Raw genomic sequence first — 15,847 nt, 5'->3', positions numbered from 1 at the left:
GAACCGTCTGTGGACGTGTTTCAGCCGTCCAATAAAGAAGGCTTCAGTTTGGGCCTCCAACTAAAGAAGTAAGTCAACATACTGACAATCATATTGAATTAAAAGAAAGATTTGCTAATTTTTATTGTTACTTATTGAGTCGTTCTAATTAATTTATTCAGCAAGGATGCATTAAATTAATCAAAAGTGACAGTAAAGACATTTATAATGTTACAAAAGATTTCAGTTTCATATAAATGCTGTTCTTTTGAAATTTCTATTCATCTGTGAATCCAGAAAAATAATATGCATCACATTTCCACTTAAATATCGTGCAGCACAACTGTTTTCAACATTTGATAATAATCGGAAATGTTTACTGAGCAACAAATCAGCATCTTAGAATGATTTCTGAAGATCATGTGACACTGAAGACTGCAGTAATGATGCTGAAAATACAGCTGCGCATCACAGAAATAAATTACAGTTTACAACATATTCACATAGAAAACAGCTATTGTAAATTATAATATTTATAACACTGGATTGGCCATTCAGCATCTAGAACTGGAACAATAATTTTCAAAAAGATTCTTTTCACTGCAGTGTTATTATGAGTCATTCTGCTTCATTGATTGAACAGAAACTGTAATGAAAGACTGTCAAAATGAAGCTGAAGCTTGTTTCTGTGTTTCTAGGATCCTCAGTACGTTCACGTCGCAGCAGTGGAAGCACCTCAGTAATGAGTTCCTCAAAGCCCAGCAGGAGAAGCGACACAGCTGGTTCAAAGCCGGAGGAACCATCAAGAAATTTCGTGCAGGATTGAGCATCTTCTCCCCGATTCCCAAGTACGTCCTTATCGTTTGATATGAAAACACACGTCATACATGCTAACAATCCCATCTGAAATAGGGCTCAACAGTGATCGGCTGGAAGTGTTTTCCCATTCATTTTCTCCATAGGGAACTCCATAATCAGTTTGATGCAATGAACCAAACCAAGCAACTTCAGAATGATCACAACATTACAAGCAAAATTAAAACAACAAAGTGAAATTCACGAGTTCACACTTACATATATTTAGCACGAGTAACGTAATGCGTATTTGGCGAGTATGGTAATACGTTGTTGGTGGGCTCCGAGCTCGGGAATTGCTCGAACCCAGAGTACCCCCCCGTAGTGTGTTGAGAACTTTAGTGATAATGGTGGAGGGATGCTGATTAACCATCAAATGGATGGAGGTATGTCAGCTGTATTTACATCCATGTATTGATTAGCTTGATTGCGTACCACTTGTGTCTAATTAGGCTAAGTATCTGACGTGCTCCTCCCGAACTTTGTTAATGAAACATCATGTGAAATGTGGCCAAGTATGGTGACCTATACTCGGAATTTGTGCTCTGCATTTAACCCATCCAAGTGCGCACACACACACACACACACACACACACACACTCGGAGCAGTGGGCAGCCAATGCAGCGGCGCCCGGGGAGCAGTCGAGGTATTGAAGGTGGAGAGAGCTCTGGTTATTCACTCCCCCCACAGACAAATCCTGCCGGACCTGAGACTCCAACAGTATATAATATACCTAGTAAATAATTACCTAGTTAGGCTCCATAAATGCACTGCAGGATTTATTATATTTGCATGGTAACCGCAACTTCTTTGGCTTCAGGATTATGGGGGTAGTGTTCTTCACCTGGAATTCTGCAATTAAACAGGATTCGTTTTGAAATGACTTATTGTCACGTGTATCAGCATTTATATTTACATTTACATCAGGGCTCGACATTAAGCTTTGACATGTGCTTGTAAAAAAAGTTACTTGTCCAGGGCAAAAAGGGTTTTTTTGTTTGGCGTAAATGTAATCCATTCTGAAGCAATCGCCTCATCGCTGCTCTATGTGGTCTTACTTTAATCAGCATATTTGTGATATTTGCCTTAAATTGATTTCTAGGACACTTTTTAACTTGAAAGGCAATATTTTCCTAACCTTACTAAATGTACATGTCATCATTGACGTCAAATTCTTAAATTTTATCAATACATTCAGTTAGAATAATTAGACTCTGTATGGTTGTTACTATTCAAATGAAATCAGTATCAACAAACTGAAGCTGCATCGAAAGTGCCGTTTAGATGTATTTACTCAGACGGTTTAATGAAGATAAGAGGTTCCATAAATGCATTTACACAGGAAAATTGCAAATGCATAAATAATATTATAAGATTAATGTTTTTAAACATAAATCTGTTGGAAAAATGCAATGATACTTTTAAGTATGCGACCAAACCATCAGTAGGTTGCGGCATGTCACTGTCTTAATGAGCGAGTCACTGATTGGCTCACTGAATCATTGACTCACCTGATTCGTTCAAAAATGCTGAATCATTCAGTAACGAAACACCGTTGTGTGTTGCTCGGAGATGCGCGACTGTTCTGCTGTGGCTTTGCTTAGAACTATTTTCGTTAGTAAAAACGGTCAATAATGTGTCTAAAATGTAAGACAGTTTGTGTAATGAACTACTGTTGTATAAAATCAATGTCACATTTGCAGTCGTTACCTATATCATATGTTATAGAGAACATTTATCTTTTTTTCTACCGCACTATGTTTGTTCATGTTTGTTTCTTTGTGTGTGCTGGTGCGCTTATTAGTTTTGATTTCTCCACGAGTCAGATTATTATAATAGACTGCACAAGCCTCAGCTGATGCAACCTTGATACTGTCAATACGTTTACACTGAAATGAATGAAATCAGAATCATTCTCACCGAAGTTTCGGTGCTGCCCTAGTTATTTTTTGTTATTGATGTTTTATTCATGTCTCTTTCACTTGCCCCTTCACAAAATCCACTTGTTGTTAATGTCGAGCCCTGTACATTCATGCATCTGGCAAACAGTGTTATGCATAGTTGTGTACACTTGCATTCAAGCTATATATATATTTTCGATTCATGCATTCACTGGGAATTGAAACCAATGCAGTGTTGCTAATGCCATGCTGTTTGAGCTACAGCAGGGCTATCATCATATACTGTTAAGCCTGCAATGAAAGGTTTAGTTAAATTAAGATTTATTTTAAGGAGATTTTGAATGATGATTTTGCTTCCTGAGCCCGACTGTTGAGCTTTATTAACAAAAAAAACAAAACAGTATTGTATTTTATTATAAGTGAGTATCTGCCAATGGTCTCAGAAAAATAAACCTAATTTAAAGGGAAAACAAGATTATTTTTCTGACCCCATTTGGCAGATTTTTTTTTTTTTTGTCTTGTTTTAAGCAAAACTCATTTAATTTTGATGCATTTTTCACAAAACAAGCCAATATCTTTTATTATTTTGCTTATCAAGTAAATAAAAGGTCAAGTAAGCAAAAGATATTATGTCTTGTTTTGTAAAAAATAAAAAATAAAAATAAGCTTAAAAAAGAAAATATATCTGTCAGTGGGGTCAGAAAAATAAACTAAATTTAATGGGAAAACAAGTTTATATTCCTGACACCATTAAAATATATTTTTTCATGTTTTAAGCAAAAACCCATTTAATTTTGATGCATTTTTTAACAAAACAAGACTTGATCTTTTATTTACGGTACTTGAGAAGCAAGATAATAAAAGATATTAAGTCAACAAGTTGTTTTGTTAAAAATGTATAAAAATGAAGTGAGTTTAAGCTTAAAACAAGAAAAGATATATGCCTGTGGGGTCAGAAAAATAAACTAAATTCAATGGGAAAAACAAGTTTGTTTTTCTGATCCCACTGGAAGTAATTTTTTCAAGTTTTAAGCAAAAACCTATTTAATTATGATTCATTTTTTACAAAACAAGACTTGGCCTCCATTATCATTTTGCTACTGAAGTTAATGTTTAGATGTTTGTACTGGAAAACGAGACAGAAACACTTAAATAAGAAGTCATTTTTGCAGTGCAAGTTCTGCTTTCTACTAGTCGGCAAGCGTAATTAAGGTAATTCCAGCGTGAACTCATCCGCTGGCTGTGGCCTCCATCTTGGCTCCAGGTCTCCCAGTTTCCCCCTGATCCAGGACACAGTGTTGAAAGGCAAACTGAACGTGCCCGAGCTCAGAGTCACCCGGCTCATGAACCGCTCCATCTCCTGTACCATGAAGAACCCCAAGGGGGAGCTGTTTAGCTATCCTCCGAACAGCCAGGTCAGCATCCCGTCTTCCCCCGACTGCACGCTTTCCTTTCCAAACACTCTCTCCCTGCTTCTCCATACCCGTGACCCCTCACTAGGGCCTCCAGATAAAACATGGATGCACAGTCCCTCATCCCAACCCTCAGCCTCTTTGCCCTCCGACATCCCCTCGCCTAACACGGCTGGCTGGCACCTTTCCCATAATGCTTTGTCTCCGTTAACCCATCAGACTGTGGCTGTCCCGGCGGGCAGGGCCCCTGCGCAGATTACCACCCGCCAGCTGATTGAGTTGTTTTTCTCATCCCAGGCGGGCGGACACTGCAAGAACATCCCCACGCTGGAGTACGGCTTCCTCGTGCAGGTACTGTCACACTACAGCCTCAGCGATACGCACGACTTCATCGTTTCCCATGATGCCCATCCCAACATCACATCCGTGCATGTCGAGTGCAGCGTCTTAGTGAGGCTAAATACGGACTGTAAATCTCATAAAAGGTCATAATCACGATGACGCAGAGGGTTAAAGCACCTGCCAAAAATGTACAGCTTTATTTTGAATTAAAAAAAAAAAAAAAAAAAATACAAATTACATTAAATAACAAATTAAATTAAATTAAATTAAAAAAAATATTAAATTAAATTGAATTAAATTATACATTAAACTATAAATGAAATGAAATTAGAAATTAATTAGCAAAAAACAATAAGCAACAGTCTATTAAATTAATGCACATTTAAGGTGATAAAATAACAAATTTTAATATGCATTAATGACGCACAGGATTAAAGCACCTACCAAAAATGTGCAGCTTTATTTTGAAGTTTAAAAATTAAATTAAATTAAATGAAAAATACAAAGAAAAACAATACAGAATAAGCAACAGTCCACTAAATTATTGAAAAATAATTCACACCAAGGGTGATAAAACAATATGTTCAGTAGTCTGGAATCACAAATTTTGTTTTACCATTTTGACCGCTTGTATATGTTTATCTTAAGACATTTTTCAGATTTTCATTCTTAAATGGCTCTCGTTTCTTAAATCTCTTATGAAATATTTTGCTCAACTGCAGTTATTAGTTCAAAAGGAACATGATGGAGTGATGTGCAACTGTAATGTAGTAAATGAACCTGTGATTATTTCATAACCGTGCTGTTATTACAGTAATAAGGTTCAAGAGGCCGTGCTATAGCGTGAAGAATAGTAATATTCACAATATAGCATTATATAACACGAACCTTATTGCTTAGCAGCACAGCTAAATTTAGGACACATTCACATTCATTCAAATGTGATTTTGTGAAACGTGATGCACATAATAGCTGTTTTACATCATTGCTGTTTGGGGTTAGTAAGACTTTTTTTTTTAAGAGATTAAGGATGCATTAAATTGATCAAATGTGACAGTAAAGACATTCATAAAAGATTTCTGTTTCAAATTCATCTGTGAATCATGAAAAATTTCCACAAAAATATTGTGCAGCACAACTGTTTTCAACATTGATAATAATCAGAAATGTTTCTCGAGCAGCAAATCAGCATATTAGAATGATTTCTGAAGATCATGTGACACTGAAGACTGGAGTAATGATGCTGAAAATACAGCGCTGCGTCGCAGAAATAAAATACATTTGAACAGATATCCACATAGAAAACAGTTATTTAAAATTGCAATAATATTTCACATTTTTACTGTATTTTTGATCAAATAAATGCAGCCTTGGTGAGCAGAAGGGTTAAAAACCTTACCGTCCCCAAACGTATGGTATTGTGCATAGTGTGTATTTTGAGCACAGCTGGAACACTGGATTGACTAATCAGCATCTAGAATTGGAATAATATTTAATCAACTTGTTTGTAATATGTGTCAACCAATTCAACAATGCTGCCGTATTAAAATGTCACCATCCAAATGCAGTTTCCAGTGTGTGTTTTTCACTCATCATCATCATCATCATCATCATATTACACAACAGCTTCATGATTCGCTCCACTTCCGCTGTGATTGCGCTGCGATTCTCTTTGATCTTCCTGTGACAGAGGATCTCATCAGCTCAGCGTTTCTTCTGATCATCGTCTCTGTCTTTCCTCCGTTAGATAATGAAATACTCTGAGCAGCGGATCCCTACTCTGAACGAATACTGCGTGGTGTGTGACGAGCAGCATGTCTTCCAGAACGGATCCATGCTGAAGGTGAGCGTCAGCTTTTGCTCACGGCTAAAGCTGGGTTCTTTGCTCTGATTGGTCGGTTTCTTCCCGCCAGCCCGCGGTTTGCACGAGAGAGCTGTGTGTGTTTTCCTTCTACACGCTGGGAGTGATGTCCGGGGCGGCTGAGGAGGTGGCCACTGGCGCTGAGGTGCGTCACGAGCTCCATTCATTGGTCTTGCGTGCTGAGGTTTAGTGTTGTGTTGTAGAGTAAATGTTGTGTGATGCTGATCTTCAGGTGGTGGACCTGCTGGTGGCCATGTGTCGCGCCGCTCTCGAGTCGCCCCGTAAAAGCATCATCTTTGAGCCGTATCCGTCTGTGGTCGACCCCAATGACCCCAAAACGCTCGCCTTCAACCCGAAGGTGACCGTCTCTACTTGCACTCATATGAACTATTGGTTGTTACTCAGCAAATTCGATTTTGTGCATCAGAAACACGTTTGTGACCCTGGAGCACAAAAGCAGTCATAAGTAACACAAGTATATTTGTAGCAATACATTGCACGGGTCAAAATTTGACTTTTTTCTTTTATGCCAAAAATCATTAGGATATTAAGTAAAGATCATGTTCCATGAAGATATCCTACCGTAAATATATCAAAACTTGATTTTTGATTAGTAATATGCATTGCTAAGAACTTCATTTGGACAACTTTAAATACGATTTTCTCAATATTTAGATTTTTTTGCACCCTCAGATTCCAGATTTTCAAATGTGGCCCTGGACCTCAACACCAGTCATAAGGGTCAGTTTTTCTGAAATTGAGATTTATACATCATCTGAATAAGCTGAATAAATAAGCTTTCCATTGATGTATGGTTTGTTATGATAGATCAATATTTGGCCGAGATACAACTATTGCAACTAAATATTGAGAAAATCACCTTTAAAGTTGTCCAAATGAAGTTCTTAGCAATTCATATTACTAATCAAAAATGAAGTTTTGATATATTTACGGTAGGAAATTTACTAAATATCTTCATGGAACATGATCTTTACTTAATATCCTAATGATTTTTGGCATAAAAGAAAAATGGATCATTTTGACCCACACAATGTATATGTATACAAATAGTTGTATCTCGGCCAAATATTGTCCGATCCTAACAAACACATCAATGGAAAGCTAATTATTCAGCTTTCAGATGATGTATAAATCTCAATTTCAAAAAATTTACCCTTATGACTGGTTTTGCGGTCCAGGGCCACATTTGTTTGTTTTTTCATTTTGTTTCAGAATTGCAATAAAAAAGTCAAATTTGTGAGATTTGAACTTGAAATTGCATTAAAAGACCTTGTTTTATTTTTTATTCAGTGGTGGAAACGGTCTTCCGTACATCAGTCAAGCACCGCATGTTTATGATGTACTGAAACTACACTGCCAAAAATCATTTTCTAATTTCTTATTTCTTAGTTTTCGTTTTCAGTACAAATACCTCAACGTTCTTAAATCAAGATGCAATCACTTGAGAGACGAAATGGCTTAAGATATTAAGTCTTGTTTCTTGATAAAAATTATCAAAATTAAGTGAGTTTCTAATATAAACTCTCGTGTTGTGTTCTTGTCATTTTGACCTGGAGAGGATTTTCTTTTTCCAGCCTTTTAAAAGTTGTTTATAAATCTCTCATCATGCTATATTATCACCAAATCCTGGATTCAATCAATTTTTTTTTTTTTCAATTAGCACAGTTTTGTGTTTCTTTTTGGAATTGATTGATTGCAGGCCTCATTGATCAGAGCTCGTGCACTTCAGGTTTTGAGTGAACATTGGCAAAATTATCCACAAATAATGCTCTTTTCACTCAAAAATGCTCAAATCAATGAGGCCTACGATCAGTCAGTTCCAAAAAGAAACACAGCTAATTATGATAACTGAAAGAAAACAAAGATTTGGTGATGATATAATTAGAGATAAGCAATATTTAAAAGGCTGCTCATTTTTGACATCAAATTAGGTGCTGAATTTCAGTACAGCTCAAGGGTTAAAACAAGAAAACAACATCTGTTTTTAAGCATCAACTCATTTGTTCAAAAAACAAGACATTATTTTGCTTCTTAAGTAAATGTATCTTGATTTAGGAATGTTTGCACTGAAAAAGACAAAAACAAAATACTGAGTAAGAAAATTATTTTTTGCAGTGTATTAAGATTCAAATCAGCTTGACTTCAACTTTAACCAGGATCAAACCTTTCCTTCCTTTGTGTATGTGTGTGTGTGTGTGTGTGTGTGTGTGTGTGTGTGTGTGTGTGTGTGTGTGTGTGTGTGTGTGTGATTATTGTACTGCTCCTGTGCCGAACAGAAGAAGAATTATGAGCGTCTGCAGAAAGCTCTAGACAGTGTGATGTCTATTCGGGAAATGACGCAGGTACTGTGTCAGAATGCAAGATTAACAAATATGTTCATTAATATTTCATGATGTATCTGGTTTTATTGTCCAGATTTGTCTTGAGGAACTCTAGAAAGCTTTTTAGTCAGTCTACTTGCTTACTTGCTTAAGTCTTTATAAAATATCTTTCCCACAACATTCCTGTGGAATATCCTTATTAAATCGTACAAAGACTAAATTAAAAGTTTGAAAAAAGAAATTGATGATATTGATAAATGAGTTGTCAGAGGCTGTTTTTCTGTGACTGTATTTGTATTTTCAGGGCTCGTATCTGGAGATTAAGAAGCAGATGGATAAACTGGATCCTCTGGCTCATCCGTTACTGCAGTGGTGAGTTAATAAGCAACAGGTGGGCATTACAGGGATTTTACCACGGTAAGCGAGTTTAGACCCGTCTGATGGTTTATTTGATCTGTCTCTCTCCGCAGGATCATATCCAGTAACAGGTCTCATATTGTCAAGCTGCCACTCAGTAGGGTAAGATGAACACTTTTAAATGCAAGATCAGCTTAACTTTTCTAAGTTGCCTTTGTTCATTTTCACATCTGTATGTTTTGCTGTTTATAGCAGCTGAAGTTCATGCACACATCTCATCAGTTTCTGCTGTTGAGCAGCCCGCCTGCAAAAGAAGCTCGATTTCGCACCGCAAAGAAACTCTATGGCAGTACCTTCGCCTTCCAGTGAGTCACAGTGACCTGCAGAAACACACACACACACACACACACACACACACACACAAACACACGTCTCAGAGAATCAAACTCACGTCAGAGCCGATCACATCACCGTCTGCACTCGCTGAACGACGCAGCCAACCCGAATGCTTTGTTTAGAATGAACAAATCTATCTGCACTCAATGTTGCATTGAAAATTTGGTGTGAACTTCGATCAAATAAATGCAGCCTTGGTTTCGTTTCAAAAATGAAAAGATTAGAGACTTCTTTCAAAAACAACAAACTAGAATGCCTCCGTTATAATCAAAAACATGTCTGCAGTAAATGCAAGTGATAGAGTGCAACAAACTACATGTTGCAGCAGGGACTGTTAGAAATGTAATTTGATTACAAATTACATTTTGAATACAAATTATATTTTGATTGAAAATTAAATTTTGATTGCAAACTACATTTTGCTTTATTGAATATAATGGGAGGATTCTAGTTTGGTGCAGTATTCAGTGTAACAACTGTATTTTTTATTTATTTATTTATTTTTTGTGCTAAAGATCATTGCTTTTAGAATGGCTGCATTTTGCATGAATAGGGTACAAATTGGGATCCCAAAGCACAAATCTGATCTTCTAATGAGAGATATCTATTATCCAACATTAAATGAATGTCAAGATTAGTTTTAAATAGTTTAAATGGTGTTTGCTCTCAAGTTTCTTGTCTTATTTGATTGAATTCAACAAACAAAGTCATGCAATAAAGTGAAAATGTTTATATAATGTTTCAATTTAGTTCATTTCAGACAAAAAAAAAAAAATGAATCGTAGGTTAAGAACGAAAATGTGACATTTTATAAGAGTTTCAGGGCCTGTTTTATACCTTATTCATTTAAATCTGCCAAGAAATCAGATTTATAAGCTTCAGAGCTCAATGTTTCCTATGATCCTGACAGACCACCAGAGAAATAATATCAAGAGCATTAAAAATAATGACAGGTTTATATCGGCTGCAGACTTATAAATGTGGTATAAATTTAAACACCACTGGAAAACACGCCAGTTTTTTTTTTTTTGTGCTATTTCTGTGCTTTTTGTGTTATTTTTGTGGACACATTTCCACTTTTAGACCTTGCAAGAAATAAAAGTCTTTCAAAAACAGCCAACAAAAGACTAGCATAACTCAGAAATAGCTCCAGACGTCTGTGTTTAAAAATAAACTTGTGCCAGATTTAACGAACAGCTGCTGTGCTGTTCCTCCACGAGCGTTACATCATACTGTACAGGTCATCAGATTTTTTCAGTCACATTTATAAAGCTGAAGTTTGACATCTTCTGAACAGCGAGTGGTGCATGACTGTGCAAAACTCACAACTATGCTGCTAGAAAGTCTGCTAGTTGCGACGGTGTCTTAGGTAGTTTGCGTATTGGTCCAAAGAGTCCGGCACCATCAAGGTCTGTGGGATTTTTTTCACTTGTTTTATCATCACTTGTTTCTCTCTCTCTAGTGGCTCCCATATTGAGAACTGGCACTCGGTTCTGAGGAATGGACTGGTCAATGCCTCTTATACTAAACTGCAGGTATGTAAAAGCCATCGGTCAGCTGACCTCAGACACACCTCCTCATTGGACAGCTCATGTTCTCACGTTCAGAATGGAATACTCGCATACCGCTTACTTCACAGTGTGTGACTATGTAAGAGTAGCAAGTGAAACAGAATGCAACATTTGAAACAGTAAAATGCAACATTGTTTCACTCGACCTCATTGAATTCTCACTGCAGAAATGGTTTCCTTTTTCAATATTTTTTCTCTTGTTTTCCAGTACAGATATCTAAACGTTTTTTAATGCAAGATACATTTACTTGAGATACAAAATGACGTAAAGATAGCAAGCCTTGATTTTTGACTTTAGCTTTAAAACAAATGGTTCAAAATTCAAAAGTGTTTTTTTTTCTTATCACTTACATTTTATGATCAGAAAACGGGACTTCTTATCTTTTTGCTGTCGTTTTTCATCTTGATTTAAGATTATTTGTACTGGGAAACAACAAGATACTGAGGAAAAACTTTTTTTTTTGTATCGCCTCATTCACTTATCATCTTTGAAATTAAATGATTATTATGCATTTTTAATCCAATTTAGTGTGCAATTTAATCCAATGTAAAATGCATGTTTAATTCTTAGCAGAATGGTTTGTTTATTCCAGGACAAATATCTCAGCATTCTGAAATCAGGATACATTTACTTGAAGTAAAATGACATAAAGTAAGAAGTCTTGTATTCTGAGAAATTGATCAAAATGAAGTGACTTTATGTTTAAAACAAGGAAAAATATCAGTCAGTGGGGTCAGAAAAATGGACTTAATTCAAAAGGAAAACTAGTTTATTTTTCTGAATGGTTCATATCATTTTTTTGTTTCAAGTATAAAATTTTGTACGTTTTTCAAAAAATAAGACTTATCTTTTTCCTGTTATTTTGTATCTTGAATGTTTAGATATTTGTGCTGGAAAACAAGACAAAAATACTGAAGAAGAACATCATTTTGTGAAGTGCAGTGAGTGGCGTCCACTTATCATGTTGGAAATAAATATTTTCTTTAGCATTTTTAATCCCATTTAGTATAAAAATGTATGAAGTTTCGTCAGACTGATCAAATTATGATGTTACAAATCATGGCGGATTTTACCTCCGGTTCATTCATCACACTGGAAATGCAAGGTGAAGTTGCATTGCATTATGGGATACAGAACATTATAGTAGTATCCTATTCTGAACAGTTCAAATAAATGTCGTTCTCGAGCTTTGTTTCTTTGCGCTTCACTGAAGACTGTGAGATCAGTGGCGTTTGATGAGGTTTCTAGAGGGTTTGTGTTCAACACTGAAGATGAAGTTTACCAGAAAAACAACTAAATCCTCTTAGAATCAAAAGAACTTTCCATCTTCAATTCCATGTGGGTCATTTTCATATCATCTGGTGCTTGTTCATGTCATGCTTTTCTCCTGGAAAGATGTCCATCGTTTCATTCAGTCATACAGCTATAAACTCTCATGAGACCGAACGTTAATTACGCTGCATGTTCATGCATCTTCAAGGGAAACCATATTCATCATCATCATCACCCGTCTTCTTCCTAAGTGCTTCACTGGTTGTTTCCTCACGCTTTCCTCCATCTCTCATGATGCTTTCTTCTTCATTCATTGAATGCATCCCATCAGACGTCTGTGCTCGTGTGCTTTCTGTGTCTTGCTGTGATTCTTTGGCCCACAGCTCAGTGTTTCTGGCGTGTTTCTCTTCTTTCACGGGGAGCGTGTGCAGAGCGTGTAATTCTCTCCTCCTCTTCTTCTCTTTCATCAAAGCTGCATGGAGCAGCGTACGGGAAGGGCATCTATCTGAGCCCCATATCCAGTATTTCCTTTGGATACTCAGGTACGATATGCGTTACGTTAAGTGTTTCTCACGTGAGGTACTTTGTGTTGTTCGTTGCCATGACGTTCACACGCACACGAAACTACTAAGATGGTACCTCAACGTTTCACAGACACACCGTGAAACATTGCAAAAATAGGCTGAAACGTGATGACTGGAAAATGCAAGTTTCAAGATATGTGGCTCACCAAAGAAGATTACAAAGAACGGCTTGCCAGAGATCCAAAGGATGTAATGTTGAATTGCTTTGCTTGTTAAGATCATGTAAAGCCATGAGGCAAGAAAAACTTAAAAGCATATTCATATATCTTAAAACTTCTGGTTACATGAGCCTAAGCTCTTTTCAATAAAATCCATGCAAAAGTTAATATCAGATCATTTTAGAATACAGTATAGTACATACCAAATATTATTCAATTTTATGCAAAACAGAAATACGACAAATATCAGATTTCTGTCATATGGCCAAAAATAAATGCAAAAAAAAAAAAAAGCTTTTTTGCATAGTTGTGTTTGACACATGAAAACTGTAACAATGTATCTTACAAGCTGACGCGATGTAACCTTTGCTCTCACTTGAACTGTGTCCCCACATTAAGTCCTTGAATTTCTAGGTATTGGACCTGGAAAGTCCTTGAAAGGTCCTTGAATTTGAAGTTAACCAAGTTGTGGGAACCCTGCTGTGGGTTCTTCATCACATCTCAGTCTCTCTCTAACAAACACCTCAGTCTGTTTTCTGATCCATATGAATGTTGCATTGTTGTGCGTGGACACTCTTTTTGAATCTGTGATATATATATATATTTTTTTGTACTGTACGTACGTGTATGTGCTGAATTGTTTTTCCTTTTCCACACAGCAAACAATCATTTTCTTTATCAGTATTTTGAACGGTATACTTTTACTTCAGAATCAAATTTGGGAAGGACTAGTTTTCAGTGTTTATTTTTCTTACCTCGTTAGCAAATTTCTCTCTTTAAGTCTAATCTGCTCTACCTTTTGTTAATTTCTTCAACTTAAAACAATGATTTTGTTTTTTGAATTTTTGTTTCATTTTTGCAGTGCAAATGTCTAAACATTCTTAAATCGTTACATTTATTCAAGAGGTAAAATGACTTTAGACATTAATAAATATCTAAGATATGAAGTCTTGTTTTCTGAAGAATGTAATTGTAAAAAATTGCAAAAAATGTAAATTAAAAAAATCGGCCAATGAGGTAAGAAACGTGACATTTATTTATAAGGGAAAACAAGATTATTTTTCTGACCCCCACTGACAATTCTTTTTTCTTTTTTTAAGCATAAAGTTGCTTAATTTTGATCTGTTTTTCAGAACATTATTATTATTTAATGTAATTTTGCTTCTCGAGTAACTGCATCTTAATTTTAAAAAATCTTTAGATATTTTTACTTGAAAAGACAAAAAAAATGGGATGAAAATATGTAAAATAATAATATAAAAGCTTAAGATTAATTTTGTAATGTTTTTTAAGAATGTTTTTTTACTGACTATACAAGAAATTCTTAGTAAAAATGAAAAATACTGACCAAAAAAATGATTTTTGCAGTGCATGAGCACGTGCCAGTGCTGTTACTCAAGTCGAGGTCCAGTCCGATCTCACATGTTTCCATTCAACAACAACAGCTCAGTCTAGTTAGTAGCTGGGTATTTAGTGTTAATTGCACATAGAAAAATAACCAGCAACAAAATCAACCAAGCTGTATTTCGCATACTGTATAAATAATAAATTATAGAAGAAAAAAAAATACTGTATACATAGATTAAAAAAAAGAAAAAAAAGAATGCAAATTACATAAAAATTCAGGTTTTTTTCGTGGACCGATTATTTGAGCACCGGCATCATGTCACCGTTAAAGGGATGTATATGAGATCAAATGATGATTTATTTCTTCTATTTTTGTATGTGTTCAGGAATGGGGAAGGGCCAGCATCGCATGCCCACTAAAGATGAGTTAGTCCAGCGATATAATCGAATGAACACCATGCCACAGGTACGACAGAAACATTAAAACGTTTGACCTGTGCTGGGCGTCTCAGAGGAGTAAACGTGTGTTATTTGTCCTTCAACAGAGTCGCCCGATACAGTCGCGTTTCCTCCAGAGCAGGAACTTAAACTGCATCGCTCTCTGTGAAGGTAAAACATCTCAGATCTCACCTGCTCTAACAATCCAGTCAGGTTTGGCTTGAGTAGAGAAATATATTTTTTTTATATATTGCTTAATAAATTCTCTTGTGTTCGGTTAAATCCTGTTTCTCAGCCAGGATTGATGTATGAGATGATTAGCCTTTTTCACAAAAATCAGAAATGACGTCAGCGCAGGGTAAAGTTAGTTCCATTACAGGTCTGCACTTATTATATCAGTATGCCCTTTTCTCAAATAATGCTTCTTACCTTTTCTGTTTTCTCTGTTTTCCGAGTTGTTGTTATATAATCTACAAAGAAATAACATTTTACTTGTTTGTAACTTATATGGCCACTGACTCCTGAGATAATACGCTCAATATAGCGCCGGATGGTTTCTGTTCTCCATCTCCGACATCCCTTTTATATAGTCTTTGATCTCCGGTACATTTGAGCGTATTATCTCAATTTACTCACCACATCATGATAAATTACTTCAAAATGACCAATATTTATGCCCAGATGCATATTTTTTCCAAGAATACATTAAACAATTCTAACTGAGTCCGGTTGAAGCACATTAAACTCAACACAACAACATAATAGAATAGGAATAAAGCCATGAATTCGAGTCATCTCTTGTTTAATATGTATTTCCCAGGGCACATTATGCAATGTACATTTACGCCATCACATGCAAAGAAGAGCAAGTAGAAAATACGGTAACACTTTATTTTACGGTCACACGTATTAGTTGCTTATTAGCATGCATATTACTAGAATTTTAGCCATGTATTAGTGCTAATTAAGCACATATTAATGCATTATTCTCCATGACCTTATTCTACATCCCTAATCCTGTCCAATACCT

The 15,847-nt window shown here is 35.9% G+C and overlaps 1 protein-coding gene across 11 annotated transcripts in view; it reads left to right on the top strand.

Moving 5' to 3' along the window:
• Positions 1-15,847, top strand: part of LOC131524711 (protein mono-ADP-ribosyltransferase PARP6) — a 34,210-nt gene that overhangs the window by 12,565 nt on the left and 5,798 nt on the right. For 6 of the 11 annotated variants that reach the window (XM_058751989.1, XM_058751986.1, XM_058751985.1 and 3 more), the window contains 15 exons: positions 2-68; positions 678-827; positions 3,959-4,151; positions 4,368-4,499; positions 6,238-6,333; positions 6,404-6,496; positions 6,584-6,709; positions 8,649-8,714; positions 8,998-9,065; positions 9,164-9,212; positions 9,303-9,415; positions 10,909-10,981; positions 12,763-12,832; positions 14,766-14,845; positions 14,925-14,988. In XM_058751989.1, coding sequence (XP_058607972.1) covers positions 2-68; positions 678-827; positions 3,959-4,151; positions 4,368-4,499; positions 6,238-6,333; positions 6,404-6,496; positions 6,584-6,709; positions 8,649-8,714; positions 8,998-9,065; positions 9,164-9,212; positions 9,303-9,415; positions 10,909-10,981; positions 12,763-12,832; positions 14,766-14,845; positions 14,925-14,988 — 1,440 coding nt within the window. The remainder of the gene's footprint in view (position 1; positions 69-677; positions 828-3,958; positions 4,152-4,367; positions 4,500-6,237; positions 6,334-6,403; positions 6,497-6,583; positions 6,710-8,648; positions 8,715-8,997; positions 9,066-9,163; positions 9,213-9,302; positions 9,416-10,908; positions 10,982-12,762; positions 12,833-14,765; positions 14,846-14,924; positions 14,989-15,847) is intronic. The other 5 variants (XM_058751991.1, XM_058751993.1, XM_058751994.1 and 2 more) reach the window with 5 other exon arrangements.

The sequence above is a fragment of the Onychostoma macrolepis genome, chromosome 18 (assembly GCF_012432095.1).
Source record: "Onychostoma macrolepis isolate SWU-2019 chromosome 18, ASM1243209v1, whole genome shotgun sequence".
Lineage (NCBI taxonomy): Eukaryota > Metazoa > Chordata > Actinopteri > Cypriniformes > Cyprinidae > Onychostoma > Onychostoma macrolepis.
This window is presented reverse-complemented; position numbering and strand designations above follow the sequence as displayed.